The 26,278-nt window shown below is 34.7% G+C and overlaps 2 protein-coding genes across 2 annotated transcripts; one reads left to right on the forward strand and one right to left on the reverse strand.

The window, feature by feature from the left end:
- Positions 1-506: 506 nt before the first annotated feature.
- On the reverse strand, positions 507-4,686 carry LOC117337977. Its single transcript, XM_033899135.1, has 2 exons — positions 4,386-4,686; positions 507-4,285 (listed from the first exon to the last, which is right to left on the reverse strand). The coding sequence occupies exon 2, from the start codon at positions 1,931-1,933 to the stop codon at positions 764-766; it is 1,170 nt and encodes a 389-aa protein (XP_033755026.1). The 5' UTR covers positions 1,934-4,285; positions 4,386-4,686; the 3' UTR covers positions 507-763.
- A 2,547-nt stretch (positions 4,687-7,233) lies between these two features.
- On the forward strand, positions 7,234-25,741 carry LOC117337519 (poly [ADP-ribose] polymerase 2-like). The gene is made up of 18 exons (XM_033898533.1): positions 7,234-7,297; positions 9,252-9,439; positions 9,864-9,978; positions 10,627-10,836; positions 11,309-11,512; positions 11,859-11,974; positions 12,834-13,003; positions 13,505-13,601; positions 14,254-14,343; positions 14,841-14,925; positions 15,501-15,639; positions 15,999-16,062; positions 16,525-16,656; positions 18,752-18,876; positions 20,179-20,278; positions 21,243-21,341; positions 22,208-22,332; positions 23,060-25,741. Exons 1-18 carry the CDS (start codon positions 7,279-7,281, stop codon positions 23,211-23,213), a joined length of 2,232 nt encoding a protein of 743 aa, XP_033754424.1. The 5' UTR covers positions 7,234-7,278; the 3' UTR covers positions 23,214-25,741.
- The last annotated feature ends 537 nt before the right edge of the window (positions 25,742-26,278 follow it).

Below are 26,278 nucleotides of genomic sequence, written 5' to 3' on the forward strand. Positions count from 1 at the left end.
CTTTCCGTGGTGTTTTATTTGTTTTTGGTTTCTTCAGCTGTACCTGTGAAGTGTGTGCTCTTCGACGTTTCCTGCTAGACTGACGATGATGTTGGGTGCGTTTCCTTTTCATCTCTGACTTGACTTGTTCTACGACTTGTTGAGCTGGAGAGACCATGTTTACATTTACCTCCCTCGCAGGTAAAGACTTCTCTCCTTCTTTATCGTTTTTATCGATGGGAATCATGAATTCGTTCCTATTCTGTGACAATCCCCCACCGAATTGCTTCACGTTTCGTTTGGTGTTTTCTGTATAGGCATTTTCCTTTCCACGTGCTACCTCTTGGTAATATTTGATCCATTTTCCCACGTTAGGAACGTACATCTTTGTAACATTCATGATAGAAAAGGATATTGCTTAAAATGAAGTGTAATCGTCACTCGATCTTTTAAGAATGAAGCGATTTCACCTTTTCCTGTCTTTATATAAAATTCTACGTCTCTAACGTCCGACTTTTTTACAGGCATGTAGTATGGAACATCGAACGATTGGGACCAATTGGCTACCTTAACTGCTTTGATGGGGCGAAGTAGAGTTTCCTTTTCACCATCGACAAAGCTTTCTTCACACACGTCACTATGTAGGTATAAATTTTGTCTGGTCTTCGTTCCACTCGTTGTTAATGTTATGTCCATTAACGCCACCTTCCAAGTTCCGTGTAGATTTAGCGGTGTTTGGAAATGTGTGCCGAAATAGTAAGGTTTGTTTTGTGGAAAGTATTTGCTACTTCCGTCGTTGTGAATGACTACGTAATGTGACATCTTCGGCTTTGCTTACATCTGTGATGTCTTTCTCTGCTATCCACTGGTTATATTTAGACGGCCAGCCTTCGAATTTGACGAACCATTCGGTTCGGCCTGCTCTCTTACGTTCTTTTAATTTTTCTTCTATGTACCACAATGTAGTTTCGTCCTTGTCCACTCTCTGTAGTTCGGCCTGATAAAAGTTGCCCATGATTGGTTCGTTTAAAAAGTCGATCAATTGGTATTGTGGTATTCCTTGACGTAAGAAACGTTTCTTGACCTTGAAGATTTCTGACGACCATTGCTGTTGATAAGCTCTTGTAAACGGTTGCTTCAAGTGAGAGATTCTCACGAGACTTCCTATCTTAAACCTAAATTTTGGTTTCTGGACAGTTTTCCTAACAGAAGGTCTCGTGTGTTTTTTTCTGAGGTACATATAGGCAAAAAGGTCCGCTTCGTTGGTCTTGTTTACATCTTTGGGTGTTATACCGTTTAGTGAACTATGAGGTGTAGCGTTGTAACTCTTGACGAAATCCTGTAATTTGTCTGCGTACTCGTAAGTTCTGTATTTTGTGAAATACCTATACATCATGGTCTTCAATGTCCTAATTAAACGCTCTACTACCGAGGCCTTCTTTTCGTTAAGACTAATAAAGCACTTAATACCATTGTCTTTGCAATATTGTTTCATCAGGTTCCCCGTGAATTCTTTGCCAGCATCGGTATATACACGTTTCGGCTTTTTACTCCTATCGATTATCTTTCTAAATGCATCTAATACATCTTTCGTCGTTTTTGTTTTTATAGGTTCCACCCATAAGAATCGGCTGAATACATCTATGACTACTAGTAGGAATCGAATACCACCATTCTGTTTCGAGAGGTTCGATACATCTGCAAGATCGGCTTGAAATTCCTCGTATGGACCAGAGACTTCAACTCGTGCTCTCTTGAAAGATCGTTTGACTGGTTTTTGTAAACTGTAATCGTCTAGACTCTGAATATATCTCCTAATCTTATATAGACCTGGTGAATTGAATCCGCGAGATTTCAATACTTGATGAACTTTAGTTGGACTCAGAAATGCACCTCCGTTATTCAGATCGTAATACACTCCATCTATAAGTCGTTTCTCTTTAACGGTCAACATATTCAATGAGGCAAAATATAGATGTACATGACTTTTATTACAATATATACATTCAATATTTTACAATGTTTTATGAAACCAGTCTTCTACGCGATTCATAGATTTGACCATATTACATACACATTTTTTCCATTTTTCTGTTTTGATCTCGTTTACTCTCCATTCGGCATTGCATAATTGTGATATGAATGAGTTTCTAACACCTCGCTGGACATCAAAACGAAGAGTCTCTCGAATGAAGTCTCGGATCACTTTGATATCATCTAAATGAATAAAAGCGTCGTTAAAATCACATTGTCTTTCATTCATGATTTCTCGAATATGATTTGCATACGTCAGTTTTAATAAGTTCTCCATACTGATGACTTCTGATGACTCCATATCTATACAAAACCTGTACTGGGAGGATATGGTAAAACACAATGTTTGTCAATACATTTCACTGAAAAGTTTCTATGCTTCCAATATCTCAGTGTTTTCCCACACTTATAACATGTCACATAATCACCAACACCTTGATAATAAAATCCACCAGTAGCCAGTTGATATGGAGTTTGACGAAGTCTACAGTTCCAATTATAAAACGTCATCAAGCGATCAACACAGCTTGTCATCGATGAATTGATTGAAGGGTAGTAGTGTCCATCTATAAATGGAATGAGTAAATAGTTGTTAATATTCTTTTCCGTAGTGTAACGTTGTTTGTTTAGTACAACTACAGCCAAGTATCTTTCGGATGGTCTTCCAATATGTGTTTCACTAATCGTTTCTGACCTCTATCAGAGTAGTTTTCATAATGACACAGACAGATGGGACAAATGTATCTACGACGTCTCCCGCGGTCTTCAACGATTACGGAAATCTCATCACCATCAACGTCAATGTCTACATACTGATCACCACCCATCATACGTCTACTCTCTGCAACTGTTCAAAGTCAAATGAATAGAGATGTCTGAACTTCACCGATTTTCTTTACGTATTTCTTTATTTTTTCACTACAATGTTGTTTCACATAGTTTTCATCTCTCAAACGTTCATCGTTCATTAGTCTATGTAATGTGGCTGCAGGTATGCAAGACTGTATAGCGAACTCACGCCAGGTTTGTTCCACTGTCAAATGATTAGTATGAGCTAATGCTTCGTCAAAGTGTAAGTCTATAACAACAGCACCTGAATACATCACACATTCGTGTTCATGTTGACTTTCTCGACGGTTCTCACACCCCAAACATACGAATAGTTCTGTTATTTTTGGTTTCACAACGTATGCATAAGAGAGACACAGCAGATTTTTTAATATTCTCCGATAAGCTTTTGCTTCGGTTTTTTCTAACAAATAGTTCTGTATTCTTTTATCCAACAAATCTGTATTCAATTCCATAATGTTAGTTATGTAGTCATTAAATCTACTATGTCGTTTAGATCAATAAAGTTTAATAACTCACTTCAGCTCCTATGTGTTCATTAAATACAAAACACAATCTAATATATTCATTGTCGATATATCCATCTCTTTCCTCCAGTTTCACCAATAACTTTAATAGCTCTGTTATGTGTTCCTTTTTTATCTCTCTGTTATTGTATGACCAACCTTCTTCTCTTAGCGAATCTATGTTATTTGGATGCACCCACACGTCACACTCCGTACAACTACACCTTCTATTCTCGTCTCCGTCGAGAAATAAAAACGTGATTCCTCCCATATCTACATCACAAACATCATCTGTTGATAGAGACAATCCTTCGACCACCTCACGTGTTCTGTTTTGATATCATCGAAATAGTTCCAATGTTGAAGGGAGACACCGCACATGAAACAAGTCACGCGGTCTTCTATTCCAGTGTAGAAAAATCCGTTTGTAGCCAGTTGTTGAGGAGTCTTGTGATGATGTCTTGGCCAATGTATATAAGTGTTCAGACGATCACAGCATTTGACTAATGATGGATGATTGGGTTTTATCACGGATGAAACGTTATGGACACTTACACTATCTGTTTCGGTGTTCATGCTATTTTTCTACAAATGCACATATACACCACAAACTCTCCGATAAAGTTAAAAGTTTTTTTTAGAAATTCTCCCGATAGTCTGGTTTTCTTTCCTTCGTCAATCAAACAGATCCTAAGCTCACCTTTAAGTTTTCTGATGATGGCTTCCTGTGTAGGACTGAGACGGCAAACAACTTTGTTGGATGAAATGTCCGTTATACTTATGTCTTCTTTCTTGATCTGATCGATGTGAGCTTGCGCCATTGAAAAATGAATATGATGATGAAAACGCTGTCCTTTTATATGATCACATACCGGATCAGTGAACTTGACTATTACCATGTTGTCTAACTTTAACACCTGTGTCCTGGCTGAATGACTTGACTATTGGCATGCTAACATTTCCCCTTACTTTAACACTAGCCTGGCGCATGCATGTAAAAGCTGGCGTTTTTAACACCTGTGTCCTGGCTGAATGACTTGACTATTGGCATGCTAACATTTCCCCTTACTTTAACACTAGCCTGGCGCATGCATGTAAAAGCTGGCGTTTTTAACACCTGTGTCCTGGCTGAATGACTTGACTATTGGCATGCTAACATTTCCCCTTACTTTAACACTAGCCTGGCGCATGCATGTAAGACTGGCTTTGACATGCTAACATTTCCCCTTACTTTAACACTAGCCTGGCGCATGCATGTAAGACTGGCTTTGACATGCTAACATTTCCCCTTACTTTAACACTAGCCTGGCGCATGCCTGTAAAAGCTGGCGTTTTAATCCTCTTAAAATACATCTACTGATTTTCTAACTTTGACGACAGAATCAAACCTTTACCGAAACACCCTCATCTATTGACAATTCCAAAATCCGCGTCAAAACCTACTTGAATTGCCCAACTGCTTCAAACTACAGTAATTTAAAAAAATTGTCTGGCAAAGGCTCGGTGAGCAATTAAAACTGACAAAAGAAACAGCTGAAGAAAATATGTAATTATTATCCAAGATACCATCAAACATGTCCTCCAAGAAAGTATTGGATAAGGTTAGGAAAATAAGTAGGAAAAAGAATCATTAAACAATCTCACACCTCATTAAAAACATGCATTTACAAACCACATAGCAATTAACTCATCGACTTCAAACCAGCCCCGAAAAATACTAGTCTTTAAAGAGAAAGAAAAGAAACAGCTAAAATTCAATTCAACAAACCAGGAAAGTTACAGTGAAATATTTACTCTACGAGAGGTTTCAGATTCACTTTGAAAATCACAGGACTCTACTTCATGCCCAGATGACATTCCATATCAATTTTTCAATCACTAACCGGACTCGTCACTATCGTTCCTTCTTTACACGTTTAACCGAGTTTATGCTTCTAGGGCTCAAAGTAGCGCCTATTTCAGTGGCCATTGCGCCTTTAATTCACCATTGGCGACCAGTTATTGACCTATAAGGCGCCTGCATGGCCACTAAAAAGATTGTGTACATTTGCAATTTTGTTAATCTTTCAAATGTTGCAGTTAATGCTAAAATGACAGTCACCATCGAAAAAGTTACAGAGAGATGTTATACTGATCTAAAGATCTATTGAATTTAAGACAACTAGACCAGGCAACTAACTTTTCCAATTGGCTTGGTAGCCAAAACGGCCACCTGGTAAAAATATCCACTTTGAGCCCTTGCTTCTGGAAAGATTCCAGATTCGTGGAAGAAATCCACTGTTATCCCAGAACCGGGAAAGGATGCTACTGATCCAAACATTTACCGTCCTGTTTCTTTCACTAGTTTAGAACGAAAAAAAAAGTTTGGTTTCTTGAGGCCAACGATGTAATATCCCCTCTTCAAAGTGGTTTCAAAAACAGAAGAGGGACAAATGAACATCTCATGAGACTGCAGACATTCATTCGAGACTTTTCGCTAAGGAACACCTTGTTGCAATGTTCTTTTATCTTGAGAAGGCCTATGACACCACTTGGCAGTATGGCATCATAAAAGATCGTCCTGATATTGGCGTACATCCCCAGTTTCATATCAAATTACTGTACCTGTCAGATAGACACTTCGAAGTCCGTGTTGGCTCAACTTTTTCTGAAACTGACAAACAGGAAATGGGAGTCCCACATGGTGGAATCATATCAGTTACCCTGTTTAGTATTAAATCAACCATATAGTTAAATCCCTTGGTCAATTAACCGGAATATCGCTATTCGTGGATGATTTCTTGATGTTATAGATCCAAGAACATGCACACGATAGAACGATCCCTACAACATAATTTAAACCAAAAAAACAAAAAACAAAAAAACTGAGAAGACGAAAACGGCTTCAAAACAGACAAATTGTCTTAGTCTCGTTTTCGATTCGAAGCTTTGTTTAATTCCACACATGAAGTATCTGAAGGATAAGTGTTCCAGCTAGGGTGTTAAACACTATACGAGTCATTTCTAACACAAATTTGGGAGCGGACCGTTACCCTCTTATTTTTTTTTACAATAAGCAAAAGAATCGCCATGGCACGAGAATACCACAGTCGTCGATGGGCCGTTTAACAGAAACAAAAAAAACAAAATTTGCATTGTAAATATATTGCATTTTGTAATTTATATTTTTGTATATGGTTAAAGGGACGTAACTCGAGCATACTGTAGTGTTGGTGTGTGCCTTGTGTTAATGCCATTGGCATCACTTGGTCAGTTGTACCTATTCAAATTAGATTTTTGGTCAGAAAACAATATATCCGACAGCTTCGGCCAGATCAGTATAACAAAGGACCAGTAAAGATCACTCTTGGGTCCCTTAACTTTAGTGTTATAGCTAGGCTTAACGTTACATGTTTTTCACTAGCGTAGGTGCCGGTTTCATTATTTCCTGTCCGGATTTTATCTTTCTCTCGTCATATTACCTGCCTATGTGTTTAACTAATAATGAAATCTTTAATCTTTCAACTTCACGTGTAAATTGTCGACTACTGTACATAATACATATATTTATAAGGTGAAATGCATTGAAATTCCACCGCAAGGGTCGTTTGCCGCTTTTAGTGCTTCCACGTACGCCTCGTTTTAAAAGTGAAACTGACTGTTCCGGCAAACCATTATATAATATTGATGTAAATGTTAATACTAGCCTCGAAATTATTAAGAAGTTAAAACGTTGTTTACTCCTTCACTAATCTAAAAAGAAAAATCCGTGCAGAAACTATTTAATATTGTAACGTGACTGTCCAACCGTAATGTAGGCCAATGTTGCGTTTCATTAAAAAGTATTGTAATTTCGAAATATACATAAACCTTGTGTAATCATTATTTTGCTGAACGTACACAAACTTTGTCAAGCAAGGGGTTGCTAGCTATGCCGCGCAAAAGGAAAGGTGAGAAATTGCTTGTTTTTCATGACATGCTATTGTAAATATTGGATCCTATTTAATGACCTTGTCGGGACATATTAACGCTGAAATGTAACGGAAATTAATTTTCAAGACCGAAGTATTTTTCCCGCCATCGGATCGTTGAACTAACAGTAACAGAATAGAGATCTAACCCTGGCATGCAATTTTCCAGTTTTGGACTCTTAATAGTTAAACGGTTTAACTGCATAACAAATGCTTTAGCTTTTGACTTCTGAAATGTGATGAAGAATACTGATGTCATTATTTATATAATTAGTTTCCCTTAATCGGAAGTCATGACGTTAAAACTCACACTGCATGTACTGTCAGGTTAACATTATCTGAGTGGATTAAGAAGCATAACTGGACTTAACTGCATGGTCGCCGATTGCCTAAGTACATATATTCCTGTCCCCACCCCTGCATCTCCTCTCTCCCAAATTGCAGGACTCGTTAGAGGCGAATAAATATTGAGTCTGTTATCTTTTCTCTTCTTTCTTCATGATGTCTCCCTTGACACTGCTTATACTTTTTGGCCCGTTATCAAGCCTTCGCTCTTGTGAGGAAGGTCTAGCTTAAATTACTAGGGTTATATTAGCCTGAGTTTCCTCTGACCCTGACAACATGTCTGGTGTAGGGCTAGAGCACACAGCTATATAATATGAAACCGTGGAATTCTCCGACACTGTTTGGTGGCGCTAAGATTGAAAATCAGGGGTGACATATAACACCTACCTGACATATACAAGAGATATTTTGTTACCCCAAAACCCCCATTTAGTCCCATATCAATGTTATATTCCATCTGTATAGACCCTATTATTTATGGGATTTTGTAAATAATATAGTCAAGACTACTTGTCTGGCAGCTGTATTCTTTCGGTTTGTTTTCTGTTTATAATAAATTTTATTTATTCATATAATAAAATATAACAATAATAATAATATTGGACGAAGCCAATACTAGCATCCAGATAGAAGTTACAATGAGTTTTTTCCCGAAATATGGATCAGTTCATTATTGTCTATCTCATGATTATAAAAACATTCAGTTTGCCCCCAATGCTTATCCAATCGGGATTCAAATGTTTTGATCGTTGGGGACGTAACGACGGAATTAGGAAGAGAGTTCCAATGGTTAACAATCCGCTCACTGATAGAATATTTTCTCAAATTTAGTCTACTTCTTCTTTTTAGTAGTGGCAGACTATGTCCTCTTGTTATTTTGTTATTGTTTAATTTGGAATTAACAAACCCGCAATGACAGCTTTATCGTATCCTCCATTTGTTAGTTTGTATACTTGGATCATATCTCCTCTCAGTCTTCTATGCCTTAGTGTTGGTAAATTAAGGACCCTCAATCTGTTTTCATAACTTTGATCTGTCATCCCCTGTATCTGCTTCGTTGCTCTCCTTTGCACATTTTCTATTTCATTTATATCTTCTTGGAGATAGGGATTCCATACACAAGCCCCGTATTCAAGATGTGGTCATACAAGCACTTTGTATAAAAGACAGTTCTAATGTAGTGTTATCTTAGTATGTGTACATTCTTCGGATAGTTCCCATTATTCTATCAGCTTTTAGTACTGCATCGTGAATATTATCATTGAAATTCAATTGAGGTTGTTGTCTGTTACAATTCCTAGGTCTTTTTCTTTTGTCATGTGGTCTAATGTGACCTTAATTGACTCTTCCATTTTCCTCATCTTTATATAAATGTAACGCTGCATTATTAGTTTTCTTCCCCACATGCATAACTTTGCATTTGTCCGGATGAAACTTCAGAAGCCATTTTATCTGACCATTTTATATTAGATTATTATATGTAATATTATATTATATTATATTAAAAGGAGTGAAATATAATCTTAGATTATCTATTATTAAATTCTAAATCTTACCCATAATCATAAACATTATATATGTTTTACAGTAGTTGAAAGTAAAGCAGGAGGAGATGCCAGTTCATCCAAGAAGTCATGTCCCGATGGATTAGGTGGGGCAACCATTGATTCATGCACGGTTCGCTTCGAGTGGGAAGGCGATAAAAATGTATGGACTCAGTATGCCAGCAGTGTCAATGAGTCGGTGTGTGCTGCTGTAGCTAATGGATTGAAAGAGGTAAGAATAGTATCCATTTTTGCCTGCATGATGTAGCCAGGTAAATAGTAACATTTTTGATACAAATACTGAAAATATGTATGAAATAAAGTCATTGTCTTCACATTGGGAAAATATGTTCTCAAAAAAAGAATTAAAGCAGCCTTTTATATTTTCTGTTGTACATCCCAGCAAAAAAAATCTCTACAATCATAAGTATTCTGTTGAACTCTTTTAACATTTGCTGATAGGTTTCAAAGAGGTATGTATAATTTAGATATAAATATAAAAATTCAATATACCACATTAATGGGATTGTCATTTTCTCGTCCATTCATTATTACACCAAATCATTTAATAATTCTTCTGATTATTACACCAAAACATTACTTTTCCTGTTCTTTCTCTGCTCTCAAATATGATTTCAATATTTTTTGTTTTCAAGATTGATTTTGCTGTTGGAAAGACGTCCTTTACTGTCAAGTTGGAAACAATGGTCCAGAAAAACAAGAAAACTGGATGGCAAAGACGTCTCAGATGTTGTGTACAGGAAGATGGGGGTAATGCTTGTCCTCTTTCTGAACTAGTACTAAATATTAACCCTATAATACTCTCCTCTACAATCATATTTGAATTTCCCCTACTTTGACAGAAATTTCAGAAAAAAAAACTGGCCTCGGGTAGTGAAAATTAAAATCAATGACTTGCAATTGTCATAAAACTGAAAAATAGAAATGAACTTAACAGTTTGTTGTAAATGTTCTTACTTAAGATTTATTACCTCAAAATTGGTATTCTTTGAAAGTTGAATCATATTCCAATGTACAATATATAAATTTACTAAATTAATATCTTAAGTAAAATGTGTACTGTTTATCCATAATTTGCAAAAATGTTGTCCCAAATTTAGGAATAAGCCATGCTAAGGATTTCTGTCAGTGTCTTAACAAATCAAATGCATAAAAATGGTAGCTCTAGAAAAATCTGGAAGTCATATTTTGTCCCAAAAAGATTTGCTGAGAATATATATATCATCTCTGTATTATAAGGAATCCTTTTGATACATCCATGATGGATGGTTGACACTTAATTTATAGAATGGTATTTTTCAGTCTCGCAGTATAAAGTTCTTTTTTCTCTTGTTGAGTGAATTCCCTCTAATAGGTGATTTCCTCATGGGATCCTTAATAAATTTCCTGGAATTGTAGGATTCTATGTATGGCAGTGGGAGGATGAGAAAGGGAGGTGGAATCCCTACAGCTACGATGTCGCGGTTAAATTGGAAAAGGCTCGACAGCTCAAGGAGACTGAAGTAGATATATCGGCTTGTGCTCGATCTTACAGTGTGGACATCTCAGCCATGGAACAAACCAATACCGCTACAGATGTAGTGAGAAACGTAGCCAGGATCAAGTCAGGTACCTAAAGGAAAAATAATGAATTTCGTTATACAGTGGATCCCGCTTATAATAATATTATACTTTTCAGAGGGAAATATTAAAAATAAGATTAGATATAATAAAAACCAAGCAAGCAACAAATATATTCCCCTTTAACAGGAATGAAGGCCTATTACGACCGTAAGGCCTGTGACATTGCATAGAAAGGAATGAAAAACATCTTAGTGTAGAAATAAATTTTTATATAGAGGAAAAATATCAAAGTTTGACAACCACTGAACCAGCTTACTATCAGTTTTCACCCTTTGCTGGGCTGTTCAGGTAAGGCTTATTTTGGAAGGACAATTCAATGATGTCATGTCATAATGAACGTGTGTTCACATTACAAATATACAAAACACTGCAAATTTTTCTATGACCTGTTGAGACTAGGTTCTGGTATTTTTTATTAATTGATCCTCTATATTGGCCTGTTTGGTGATGTTACTAGATGCAGAAGAAGCTTCGGGAGAAGAACCAACAGTAACCAGTTCCCTGAATGATACTGCAGCAACAAAATCAGGCAAGGGAAAGGTCAAGGCAGAACCAGTGGACAATGAGGCAACAAAATCTGGGGGGAGTGCTGCAAAAAGTGGAGGAAAGGCTTCAAAATCAGGCAAAGGGTCCGACAGGTCAGGGGAAGGTGAATCAAGGGGTAGGTATTAAGTGGAATTACTAGAACAAAGCCATATAGATTTTGAATCATACAGATGGATCGCTCGGTTTAAGCTGGCAGTTTATAGCATAAAATTATTGGTATGTTGTTTGTTCGAGGTAGTCACCGCTCATGTAAAGCGTGGTCAAAGTTAACTTGGTAAGTTTGGTCAAAGAAAGATATCTATAGATATTTTTGCAAGCACATATTTCAGAACCCATGTCCAGTGTAGCGTGAAGCTTTATTGATGGGGATATTGACAAACAATTTGTACTTCGTTAAGTTTTATCAGAAAATCGTCATTTGCCATGACTACATTAATAGTTTTTATTTGACTGTTTTGTAGTGAAAACGGTAATCGTAAAGAAAGGAAGTGCCCCTGTAGACCCAGAATGCACTTTGGCCGGAAAAGCTGAGGTTTTCACCGAAGGCAAAAATGTTTGGGACTGCATGCTCAATCAGGTATTATAAATGAAAAATAAATGTATAAACAGAACAAACAATTTGAGGTAGACAAATTTTGTGTGTTTAAAATATATATAGTATTAAATATTCCCGAACTGAATCTTGTATGATATTGTAAAATAATAATGGGATAAAATCTCTTTTCTTTCACTGATTTCATTTCAGGAGGAAATTGTAAAATTACAGGATTCTTTACATAATGAAAGATTACAGTATTTATCCAACCTGTAATATGTCCATGGGTCCATCACAACCTTGACTCAAAACACAGAAAAAGCATTTGTTGGCACTTAAAATTCTGCTGAACTGCAATATATAGGCATACATTTTTTTGTAGGTGGGCCAGGTACCATAGTGTTGTTCCATTTAATTGATGATTATTCGTTTTACCTCTGACCATAACTAATTGATCATGGTTTTCTGTGATCAGTCATGGTTTAAGTATAACTTTGAAATTTGCGGGAGTTATTGAGATTAACAGCAGGCTTGAAACATGAATAAATGAACAAGATCACTGATAAATTTATATAAAATGTACATTTAAACAACATTTTAAAACATAAGCCAGGCACCTTAAAACATATCCACAAAATTATATATTCATCCATTTTTGTGTATGCGTTTGCAGAGAGTTTCCTTCATGTTCATGATCAATCAATAATCAGTCATCAATCGTTTTAAAAAATAACGATTATCATGAGTTTGAAGTACCGGTCATGGGCTGATAGTTATTGTCTGATAAATACAGAACCGGGCGTACAGTCAACACCAGGGAAACTTTGAGAATTCTCATTTAAAAAATAATCGATAAAATAAAAATGATAATGGTATGATACTTCAGTTTTACTATTTCCAGACAAATGTAAGCAATAACAACAACAAGTACTACCTCATCCAGCTACTGAATGAAGGCAAGGGAAAATTCCACGTGTGGCAACGATGGGGTCGGGTCGGCTATAATGGCCAGAACAATCTTGTACCATGTGGAGGTGACCTGGATAAGGCCAAGACAATGTTTACAAAAAAGTAAGTAATTTATACTCTGTGCATGGAATTTGTGTAGGATAAAAATGTTATTAAAATTCTTTAATTGCCTTGAAAAGTTTCTGAATTTTCATTTTTGGATTTAAAGAGTACTTGATTAGCAGTATTTTTTGTATTATTTATGTCATTAACAGTGAAACTACTTGTTATTGAAGCTCAGAATATTTCATATAATAGGAACACTACTGTAAGAGCTTAGGATACGAATCTTGTGGTCTAGCTACCATGAATTCTGTCCATAAGTTCGTTATATTCTGTTACACTGAAACCTGACTTTACCAACACTGTTGAACTGAGTCAATGTGTGGGATATGACAGTGTGTCGTTATTGACAGTGGAACATGTCGCGGTTCAGGTGGATATGGTCAGACGATACAGGATGTTGTTAAAGTCAGTGTTGGTAAAGTCAGGTTTATTTTCACAGAATGCATTTTACCAAACAAGTGCTTCTTGTAAAACAGTCATTTAAAACATATCTTTCAGATTTACTGACAAGACGAGAAATGATTGGGCTAACAGAGATAAGTTTGTTAAAGTTCCTGGAAAATACGACCTTCTTAAGATGGACTATGGTGAAAAGGTTAGTAATCTGAAAATAATAACAAATAATTGTTCATCTTGAACAAACTGAAGATTGTAAATGTGACTCAACCTTTTGCTTTGTGATATTTATGTTCAAATATAAACAGTTTTAGCTCACCTTGTCCAAAGTACCATGGTGTAACATCCTCTTTCAAACTTTCAAAATTTTTGTTTGATATTATCTTTAAATATTTCTCTAAATCCTTAATCTGCATCAAATTTGTTTGGGTATCATTTGTAACATCCTTGGGTGAAGCATACTTGCTCAGTGTTGTGTAAATGGAGGGTTTGCACTGCTCCCTTGGGGGCTGAGGGGCATGTCCCCTCATAGAGAGACATGGATATTAAGTTTGAGCAGTTTTCGACCAAATTTTCTAGGAATCATTAATTACTAGAAAGACAAAACAAATTCTGTATACAGACATAAGTATTGTCTCCCTTGGTACCAACAAAGAGCCTTTAATTGGGCTATGACTATTTCGAAATGATCAGTGATATATCCAAGCAAGTGTGGCTGTTGTAGCCTGCACTAATGTGAAATACTGAAGTTTTTATTGTTTTTGACTATTTTGTCATTGTCCATATATATGTGCTACATGTAGACAATGTTCTTACATGATATATATTTCATCCAATTGATATTTCTTCAGGAAGGTGAAGATGAAATGGATGCTGGGCCTTCGGGTAGTCTCAAGGACGATACACCGGTTCCTTCCTCAAAACTGGACCAGAGGTTGCAGGTAAGATAGATTACAGTGAAGAGCCGATATTAAGATGACATTTAAGGAGACTGTCTTTAGATCAGGTAGTGTTACATTAGATATAGAAGTCTTTATCGTCAAGGTTAAAGGTCAAAAGTCACATTCAACTGTGTTTTCTTAAACAAGAAATCCAATACAGTCGGTTAGTATTACTGAGGATTGGACAAATTTATATTTTAAGCCCACAGGGCATACTGTATCGTTTAATTTCACTGGCTAATATTTTTGTGGTTGTTTCAGTCGAACCAAGTATGTGATTATTAAATTCTGTAACCATGCATTTAAAAAGACACAGTGAATAATGCTGTACATCTGCATTTATATAACATTTATATGTATATATTTACTGGGTATAAATTTTCGTGTTATATTAAATGACCACAAATATAGCAAAATTAAACCCCCGCAAATATTACCGACTATACAGTATGATGCCGTAGTTATACAGTAATGAGCTATTGGTGTTTGTTATCCAGGACCTGGTGAATTTGATATGCGACATTAAATCCATGGAAGAGGCTGTGATTGAAATGAAATATGACGCCAAAAAGGCTCCTCTAGGTCAGTATAGTCCAAAAAAAAATAATAAAAAATCTGTCAAGGCACTAATTTTGGACTGGAGACCCAATTTATTTTTGTAAATTTGACAATCTCTAGTGCAAAAATGTGGTCTCAAATTGCCTTGAGGTTATTTGAAAAAAACTATCATTTCCATTGACATATAATATATTTGACTTAACTGCTGAGTTGATAACAGTTTGTACATGAGGTTGTAATATAATTGAAGATGTTTCAGTCACAAAATTGGATTTAGATAACAGCCCGTATATCTTAGATTTGAAGGACTCTCCCCAAGCTGGAGATGTCAAGTTTTTAATTTAAAAAAAAAAAAAAAATTTACCGAATTACTCTTCACAGGTATGATATAATTGTATTGATATTAAAAAAAGACACTTCAAGGTTGACCAGTGTTATGAAGCTTGTGAAGAGAACAATTTGGGAAAGACATATTTAAAAAAGATTTGGATTTAACGTCATTGTCGTTGTTATTTACCAATGACTTCCATTAATATGTTTTTGTGTATGTCAGTTGGTTTGTATGAATATTCACATCTTTTCTTTCCCACTTTGTACAGGAAAGCTAACAACAGAACAAATCAAAGCGGGATATGCCGCCCTGAAAGTCATTGATACATGTATCACCAATGGTGACTTCGGTACAAAACTAAACCGGGCATGTGACGATTTCTATACCAGGATCCCCCACGAGTTTGGGTTGGTCTTCACATTCTTAGTTTTATATCTACCTGTTCATATCTCATCAAGTGTTTGTAAGCATAGGGGGCTAACACATCAACTTCAATTAAATGTTGGGGATGGGATTATTGCAGAAGAATAAATAACATTTAATTGAAATTTACTATTAACAGTAGACATGAGTGCGCTTATTACAAGGCTCGTGCTTATTGTCCAATAAATATTTAATAAATGAATAAAGTACATGTTTTGGCATAGCAATATTGGAGTTACAGTCAATATACTGTACATGCATCATGTATATGATGAAAAATTTTACTCCTTACAATTAATAAAGTTACGAAATCATCTGTCTGATGAGAAACAATTTGTTTAAGGATGCGACAGCCGCCTGTGATACGGACCAAAGAGGTGGTAGAACTCAAGATGCAGCTTCTTGAGGTATGATCCATAGCATGTAAACCTGAAAATAGTCCCAAGAAAAAATGTAATTAAACATTTTACAGAAAGGTCGCTAATCTATCAGTATAGGGAGTCCTCTCAAACAGACTTGTTTCTAAGTGGTAAATTGTATACAAGGGGTGAGATGGCAGTAGTCGGTCAGAGAAACGAAGGATTGGAGTGGTAATATATATTGTTATATACCAGATGATATCAGTAGTCTCCCTTAAAATGAAGATTTTGTTTATACACAAAAAAGGATATGGTATGTATCTGAATAACACATCTGATTGTAGAACTATATTATATATTATAATCCAATTTATAAGTGATTTTCTGATGATCTTTTATTTCCAAAAATTGATCACAAAGTAAATGATGTTGGAGGGTTTATTACCAGACATGTACAAGTCTTGCCCACCAAGTGTTTATGCGTCATATTTTTTGTTGTATCATGTATAGGCACTTGGCGATATTGAAATTGCGATTAAGACACTGAAGATGGGAGACCGATCCGAGAACCCAGTGGACAGACACTACCACTCACTCAAGTGTAAAATGGAACCAATGGACCATAAGTCGGACGACTTCAAGGTAGGTGGATTGTCACATTGGCAAAGTAAAAATATGCCGTGTAAACAGAACAAAATTTGTAGATCTATGAGAGATTCCAAAAATTATTTCTGTTATTCTTGTCAAGAGAGGAGGGCTTATGACGTATGTGTGTGTTGTGGCGTCTATAGTTAGTCTGTCACATTGCAGTCAATGGAAAATAGGATTAAGGTAGTTACAGGTGCTCTATACAGGTACATTGGACCTCTTGTACTGCATTTTTGTGCCAGAGATCTTTCAGTGAGTCAAGTGTATTGAATCAATAAATGTTAAAAGTAAACAACCATATTTTATATTTAGGATAATATCATGTTACCTGTATTACCTGTGTCATGTTATAGATGATAACAGATTACCTGTGTTGTGTTATAGATGATAACAGATTACCTGTGTTATAGATGATAACAGATTACCTGTGTTGTGTTATAGATGATAACAGATTACCTGTGTTGTGTTATAGATGATAACAGATTACCTGTGTTGTGTTATAGATGATAACAGATTACCTGTGTTGTGTTATAGATGATAACAGATTACCTGTGTTGTGTTATAGATGATAACAGATTACCTGTGTTGTGTTATAGATGATAACAGATTACCTGTGTTGTGTTATAGATGATAACAGATTACCTGTGCTGTGTTATAGATGATAACATATTACCTGTGTCGTGTTATAGATGATAACAGATTACCTGTGTCGTGTTATAGATGATAACAGATTACCTGTGTCATGTTATAGATGATAACAGATTACCTGTGTTGAGTTATAGATGATAACAGATTACCTGTGTTGTGTTATAGATGATAACAGATTACCTGTGTTGTGTTATAGATGATAACAGATTACCTGTGTCGTGTTATAGATAACAGATTACCTGTGTTGTGTTATAGATGATAACATATTACCTGTGTTGTGTTATACATGATAACAGATTACATGTATTGTGTTATAGATGATAACAGATTACCTGTGTCGTGTTATAGATAACAGATTACCTGTGTTGTGTTATAGATGATAACAGATTACCTGTGTCGTGTTATAGATGATAACAGATTACCTGTGTTGTGTTATAGATGATAACAGATTACCTGTGTCGTGTTATAGATAACAGATTACCTGTGTTGTGTTATAGATGATAACAGATTACCCGTGTCGTGTTATAGATGATAACAGATTACCTGTGTTGTGTTATAGATAACAGATTACCTGTGTCGTGTTATAGATGATAACATATTACCTGTGTTGTACTTATAGATGATAACAGATTACCTGTGTTGTGTTATACATGATAATATATTACCTGTGTTGTGTTATACATGATAATATATTACCTGTGTTGTGTTATAGATGATAACAGATTACCTGTGTTGTGTTATACATGATAACAGATTACCTGTGTCATGTTATAGATGATAACAGATTACCTGTGTTGTGTTATAGATGATAACATATTACCTGTGTTGTGTTATACATGATAATATATTACCTGTGTTGTGTTATAGATGATAACAGATTACCTGTGTCGTGTTATAGATGATAACAGATTACCTGTGTTGTGTTATAGATGATAACAGATTACCTGTGTTGTGTTATAGATGATAACATATTACCTGTGTTGTGTTATAGATGATAACAGATTACCTGTGTTGTGTTATAGATGATAACAGATTACCTGTGTTGTGTTATAGATGATAACATATTACCTGTGTTGTGTTATAGATGATAACATATTACCTGTGTTATAGATGATAACAGATTACCTGTGTTGTGTTATAGATGATAACAGATTACCTGTGTTGTGTTATAGATGATAACAGATTACCTGTGTTGTGTTATAGATGATAACAGATTACCTGTGTTGTGTTATAGATGATAACAGATTACCTGTGTTGTGTTATAGATGATAACAGATTACCTGTGTTGTGTTATAGATGATAACAGATTACCTGTGTTGTGTTATAGATGATAACAGATTACCTGTGTTATAGATGATAACATATTACCTGTGTTGTGTTATAGATGATAACAGATTACCTGTGTTATAGATGATAACAGATTACCTGTGTTGTGTTATAGATGATAACAGATTACCTGTTCAACACTCACGCCGCTACACATAACCAGTATAAGTACCAGGTGGTGGATATCTTTGATGTTGACAAAGATGGAGAAACAGCTGCTTTTAAAGATTATGGAAATAGGTTTGTTAACAAAAAAATTTATTGTCTATTTTAACGTCAGGGTGTCTTTGGCACCTGCCATTATAGTCGTGGTGGGTAAATGTTGTTAGTGACACTTTTGTTTCCGTGCAACAACTTCTCTTTTCTGTAATACAAATGATATTCATCCACAGCCTAATATAATTCCTATTCTAACAGCAATTATTGACACGATTTAACTGATAGTTTCCGTGTTTACTGCAATTATTTAAAATTAAATATGAATGTTTGGTGTTCTAGACTATTTTAGATTATAAATATAAACATTTTCCTCATCAGTACATGCAATTTTGTTTGCGTCGGATTACGTAGTTCTGTCTCAACCCTGCATCAAAAACGAAAGTAAAAATATTTAGTTTGATCGTCGTTGAAACAAGTGTCCACAGAGAAACTATCCACATATCTTCATCCTGAGATCATATGCAGGAACATTTCATATAAGCCTAAAACCATTTTGGTTGTACTAGTATGTAACTGTTAATAGACCGATTTGTCATTCAGTTGATTTTTTTCCAAAGTTTACAAGCAGCTTTACTGATTCAGAAGTATATCAATTATCTTCAACAAACATTAAATAATTAGGTCAGAGAAAGAACTATACTCAGCTATTGGAAAGTTTTCAAACATAGATATGTTGTACATGTTTTCTTGAATATATATAGAATAGGAATAACCAGATTAAGACATTTCATCTGATACAAATGTAGCTGTCTGACTATAAAATCCGATTTTAAATTTCTTATTTTATGACCTCAGACCCTGACATTTATCAGGGCCTTTGGCCCTTTGATTGTATAATAGTATAGATATTTTGGCAATAAAATCTAATATTAAACTGTTTAATGCTTCCTGTTGAGAGTAAAATTTACGATCAAATTTCTTTATTTTGAGATAAGAAATATTGTACATGTATATTGTACTTAACACCAGAGTTTTCAGCACTTTAGCAGCTCGTTCCTTCAGGGAATTTGATCAAACTTCACACAATGATAAAGGACAATAATATCTGGGGGACAAATTTGAGTTTCTGGGTTTTTAGGTCAAGATGAAAGTCACTGTAACTATTTTTAGCTGGGGCTTGTAGAGGGTATATATTGCCAGTACACTTCTGAATTTACATCATATTCTGTTTACAAATTTTACTTATTTAGAGTACATTGAATATCAAAGGTTTTACTGACAGCAGTGGGAGATTATTTTTCATTGTTTTAATTGGATGGTGCCATTTAGCAATATTGTGCACCTGATTCATCCCTCAATAAATGTCCCTGTATTTGATTACAGAATGTTACTGTGGCACGGATCACGTCTAACAAATTGGGTCGGAATCCTGAGTCGAGGATTACGGATAGCTCCACCGGAGGCTCCCGTTACAGGATACATGGTAAGCAGAGTTTATCATGCTGAAGGCTTTAGGAGGTTTTTATGCTATACTAAGATTTGAAAAAAGAATCACCAGTGATGGAATTATTTTGTCATATCAAATTGATAAATATCTGTAGAAATTCCCAAGTATTGATAATACAGATATAATGGAATTATTGATTTCACAGAATGTGGTGTGCGGAATGTTTTATGCTGGTCGTACTTTGAACCAACTAAAATATCACTGAAAGAATTGTGAAATCTTGTAAGAAAATGAACATTTATTTGGTACAGCCACCAGCTACTAGATCGATACCCTATCTCAAAATAGTCCTGACTGTTTACTGGGCAATAACTAACAAACATAGATTTGTCATCTGTTTTTTAATAATTATGATATAGGTTTAATAGACTTTTCTTAGCTTGCAGCTCTTACAGTAAAATTTATCTATCCATCATCTAAACAGTAAAATTTATCTATCCATCATCTAAACAGTAAAATTTATCTATCCATCATCTATGCATTTATTTATGTAGGATATATATGCTACCAGAGTACCCCAAAAAGCAGGAAACCATTTACATGCAGAGAAATTGTAGCATTTCAGAAAAGCTAGAATCTTCTTGTTCAGAAATTATACTGGAATAGCTTTGACCTGGACATTCTAAATCTTGAAATCAAGGGACAGATCAAGCTGTCTGCATTTTAGTTACTGAAGAAAATGGTATATGTTTATCTGTCTTAAAAGTTTCTCATCTCTGTTACTGTACATACTTTTATATTTTAAAAATTCTCATCTCTGTTACTGTACATATGTACTTTTCTATTTTAAAAGTTTCTCATCTCTGTTACTGTACATACTTTTATATTTTAAAAAGTTTCTCATCTCTGTTACTGTACATACTTTTATATTTCAAAAAGTTTCTCATCTCTGTTACTGTACATACTTTTATATTTTAAAAGTTTCACATCTCTGTTACAGTTTGGCAAGGGAGTATATTTTGCTGATATGTCCAGTAAAAGCGCAAACTATTGCTTTGCCACAAAGACAAAGAACACAGCACTCATCCTTCTATGTGAGGTAAGGCTTCAGGACGACATTTTCTAACTATCTATGGCCACATCATGTAACAGAAGGGATTTTTTTCTCTTTAGTTTTAATTTTCTAAAATTCCTATATTTATAAAAATAACCAAATACTGATCAAAAATACATTTAGATATATCATGTGTTTTCTTTGATACAATAAAACTGTTCCCCTGCAAGAGAGCTTTATTAGCATTATGGTAAAAAAGAACTGACTATTTTATGATTATTAGACTTGAATGAGTTGCTGTGTACATCCGATGACTAATGATGGTAAACTTAAGATTCCTGTTATCAGTAAGTTTGTTTAGTTTGAATCCTTGGATTAAATCATCGTTTTCTTCCTTGATCTCACGGATTGATGAATTGAGTTTATTCTGACAAAGCCAACATGAGCTGAAAGAAGATTCACCTCCTGAAGAGAGACAAAAACCTTATTGGTGAATCTGAAATATTGTACACCAACAGAATCACAAAGGATGTGATACATAGGAGTGTTGTTCCAATCAATCAATTTAGTTGATAATTAGACATTTTTCCTCTGACAATGACTAATTGATCATGAACTACTGTGATCCGTCATGGCTGCCTTACTTAAAGGAGTTGCTGAGATCTACCGCAGATTTGAAACAAAGTGATTAAATGATCAAACTTACTGATAAACTTAACCACCATTCATTAGAACAATACTTTAAAATATATCCCAATTTTCATTAATGCTTTTGTGGATAATTAACCTTTCTGTTCATGATCAATCTCCTGATAAATTGAAATAGTCAGCCACAACTCTGAAAGGGATTCCTCACACTAATAAAAAGATTATTAACAAATGGATTCTACATTTTAAATTTTTATTTCCAGGTTTCTCTCGGACAAACCCATGACTTACTCAATGCTGACTATAATGCAGCTAAGCTACCACCAGGCAAACATAGCACAATGGGCCTTGGCAGGATAGCCCCTGACCCAGCTGCCAATAAAACACTGTAAGTCTTGATACCAAGAGGCTTAGCGTAAATGTAAACTTTATTTATTTCACAACAATTGCGAAACAAGTTATATCAACTTATATTAATCACGCTTGTTGATTCGGATTGAGGAGGCAACCGGAGTACCTGGGGAAAACCCATGTGGTCAGGCAGGTGACCCAATACCTTTTCATGTCCGATATGGGAATCAAATCCTGGCCACATAGGTGACAGGCAAGCAAGTCTGTTACGATTATGCCAACCAACCACCCATAGGGCCTGTAACATGTGATGAAGGAGTAACAAGTTTGTTCAAATAATGATTGACCTTGACCTACTTTCTTTATAATTGGGATGGTAAACTCAGGTCAAGGTTGGATATTGTGAATTAAGGTCAAAGTCAACAATGGTGTTATTTTGTATACTAAGGTCAAGGTCAAAGATGGTAACTAAGGTCAACATTTGTATTCATTTGAAGAAATGAAGTTTTCATCTTGCTCTGGAAAAGACTTTTTAAACCCTATCTATATAAAAAATATTCCTTGTTTTTGGTAAATAACAGTATCATTTCATCGAGTTGGATGAAATTTTTGATATTTTTCAAAAGTGTGAGTGAAAATATCAAAACTGTTATTTTCATTTAAGTGAAAATATAACTTGTGTACATTATAAAACCTTATTTTTCACTGCAAAAGTAATAAGATTGTTTTGATTTAATCATGTTTATCTCCTATTTGATTTGCAGGTCTGATGGCACAATTGTCCCCCTTGGCAAGAGTAAAGACACAGGAGTTAAAAATCCCAAAGGCTACACACTGAACTATAATGAATTCATTGTGTACGACACAAAACAGATACGAATGAAATATCTTGTCAAAGTGAAATTAAATTTCAAGTGAGGGATTTGAGTGTCAAATTGTACTGAAAAATGCTCTGACAATGTAAAAAGACAATAACGAAGTTGATAAAATGCCATAATTAACATTGAACTTGAAAGTTTTGTTGAAACTTAAAGTTGGAAGACATTGGAAACTGAAAGGTCTTATCTAGGCTGCTTGAACTCTGAATTCTTCACCACAGATTGAACTCTTGACCTTGTTACTTGCTGTGATATCACACAGAGTACCTGGTAATTGAATTAATTACAAAGGTTTCAAAAACAATGTTTTAAGACCTTTTGTTTGCATGATTTTTAATAAACTTAAAGAGAAAATATGTATGCTTTTTGATTAAAAATTTTTTTTACTTAAAATTGGAGGGCTAAGTTGCCAATTCACCTGATTATATCAGGTCAACTTGATGGTTTTGGTCGTATTGTGATTGGTTCAACCTTAAATTGTTGGAAACACTGATATTTTTATCAAAGTTTCAATTTTTTACAGAATAAGTTAGAATGTACTATAACTGTCTTAAGTTATTCACAAATATGATTGATTACCGGTATATAAGGCCATTCCACTATTTTTGAATGGCTATTAACAAATCATATATTCAAACGTAACAAAATTTTAACAGGTTATACAATAATTTTGCAGTAGAAATAGTGATTAGAATAGGAACACTGTAATTAGCACAGTTATAATTAACCATAATGCTTCCTATACGCAAAAATTAAAAAAAAAAAAAAAAAAAAAATAACTCAATAATTATGTGAAGTGTGCAGAACACTTGACTTTAGTCATTGGGACAAAACCTAGCAATAGACGAAGTCGTGAAGGAGGTAAACCAGTAACTATGCTTACAGAACAATTTAGTCAGTGAGACAAAATCTAGCAATAGACGGAGTCATGTAGGTGGTAAACCAGTAACTAACGCCAACAGAACACTGACTATAGTCAGTGAGACAAAACTTAACAACAGACAGAGTCATGTAGGTGAGAACTATAATAGTAACTAATGCCTGTAGATCACTAAATAAGTGAGATGCAACCTACTAATAACTAATGCAGACAGAACACTGACTGTAGTCAGTAAGACAAAACTTATAGCAATATAGGTGGAGTTATGTAGGGGTTAACCAGTTACTAGTGCCTACAGAACATTAGCTATAGCCAGTGAGACAAAACAGTGGCGAAATAAGGGAGAGTTGATATTTCTTCAACCATTATTAACATATATAAATATACAATAAAAAAGGTGAGGCACTCATTCATCAATTGATAATACATGTGGTTTTGACATGGAAAGCTTTGTATTAGGTATTGAAAACCATTAATATCGTCTCCCATTAGCATGTAAAGTGTAAATTGTATGTTGTTAAAGACTTGTGACAATTTCGCTTCTGATCCATCTTTGATACTCCAGGGGTTACATTTACGTTAACTCTCTAAACCCCTGATATATATTTCGTGGCAAATTTGAAGACAAGCAGTCAATTCCATGTAGCTACTTAATTGTTGTCGGGAGAAAAACCTACCAAATCGCAAAGCTGATGCATTTGAAGAAGACGACCAATTTCAAAGCCGATCATTTTAACAGTATGGTAACCTTGATATTCAATTTATGTTTATGAATAGATCCATCTAAGTCTGCCTTCAATTTTATGAGGGCATATTCCAGGGGTGCAGAGAGCGAAAGTGAATGTAACCCTGTATTAACGAAGATGATTCTGACCAATAAGAGGCTTTCTTATGTTGACCAGGCAGCTATTCTGTATATATTAACACTATCTTCAATGTCAACCGAACATTGACTTAATCTCCAATCAGATGAACCCTAGCAATTCAAGAAGCAGTTTCATAGTCGGAAAAGTTTTTACTCTCCACCTGCCCATTTACAGTAATCCTAACATTTGAAAATTAATACATGATCATTCGCTTTAAATAATCATGTGTAAGGCTTGATTAAAATCTGGTAAACCCCGGGAGGATTTGTCAAGTACTTCAGAACAGTACTTTATTGCTGTGGAATTGGCTTAGTTTTGTGTAATAAGACACCTGTCCTTTTAAATAGTATTTAATTTGTACATGAATGTGTCATTTGTACCATTTCTGATAATCAGTATTCTGCTTGTTAGAAAGCGCAGTAAAAAAGAAAGAAAAAAAAGAAAAAGCCAGATACCAAAGCACAATAGAATTACAGATGTTTAATGGAACTTTAACTACTGTATATTTGGCTGTGGTACAGCAGTATATCTTCTGGGTATGTGAAACAAGAACAGAATAATCTGTTGGGTAAATTTCCAAGAACCAAGTTCAGGTTGAATTCATGTGTGTTGTGATTCATATACCACATTATAGTAGGTGTCTTGATGATATCTATACAGTGGTAAAATCAAACAAATCAAAATAGAATAGAAGTCCCAACTCCTAATTTATAAGCCAGCTTTCCAAACAGTATATATTCTACTTGCTTATATAGCTTGTTGCTGACGTGTTTCTGGGTATATGGGAACAGAAATACCCCAGCAAAAACAGGTTTTGTAAAAAAAAAAAAAAAAAATCATGTACATGTATATGGATATATACATGTACAAAATTGTATTTAGAATATTTTCCGTATCCTGTAATATGGATAATTTAAATCTCGGAGGATGTCAGACTTTGGTCTCAGAATTATCATATATACTGGTAAAATATTCTTCAAATTTCTGGGATGTAGAATGTACAAATTTATGAAGGATGGCAATGTTTGTTTTTGTATAGTTTGTGTTGTTAGATATACGAGTGCAACTCAAATTCCATTGTTGTAACTTACTGATGTGTGTAATTTTTTTTTTTTTATGTAGAGTATATTTGTTAAACATTAAAATTTCTCAACAATCATGATATTTGTTCATGTCTGAAATGTTCATTAGAATATTTTTTTGTTAATAAAATATTTTTTTTAGTATAAACTAGTTTTGTAATATGTTAAATTAGTTGTTTGTTTTTCCTTTAGTACAAGTTTGGAATTGAATCACCAATAAATCATCTTAATAAAGACATTTATGAATCAACTTGATAGGTTTTGATAACTTATATCT

This window comes from Pecten maximus, chromosome 11, assembly GCF_902652985.1.
Source record: "Pecten maximus chromosome 11, xPecMax1.1, whole genome shotgun sequence".
NCBI classification, from domain to species: Eukaryota; Metazoa; Mollusca; class Bivalvia; order Pectinida; family Pectinidae; genus Pecten; species Pecten maximus.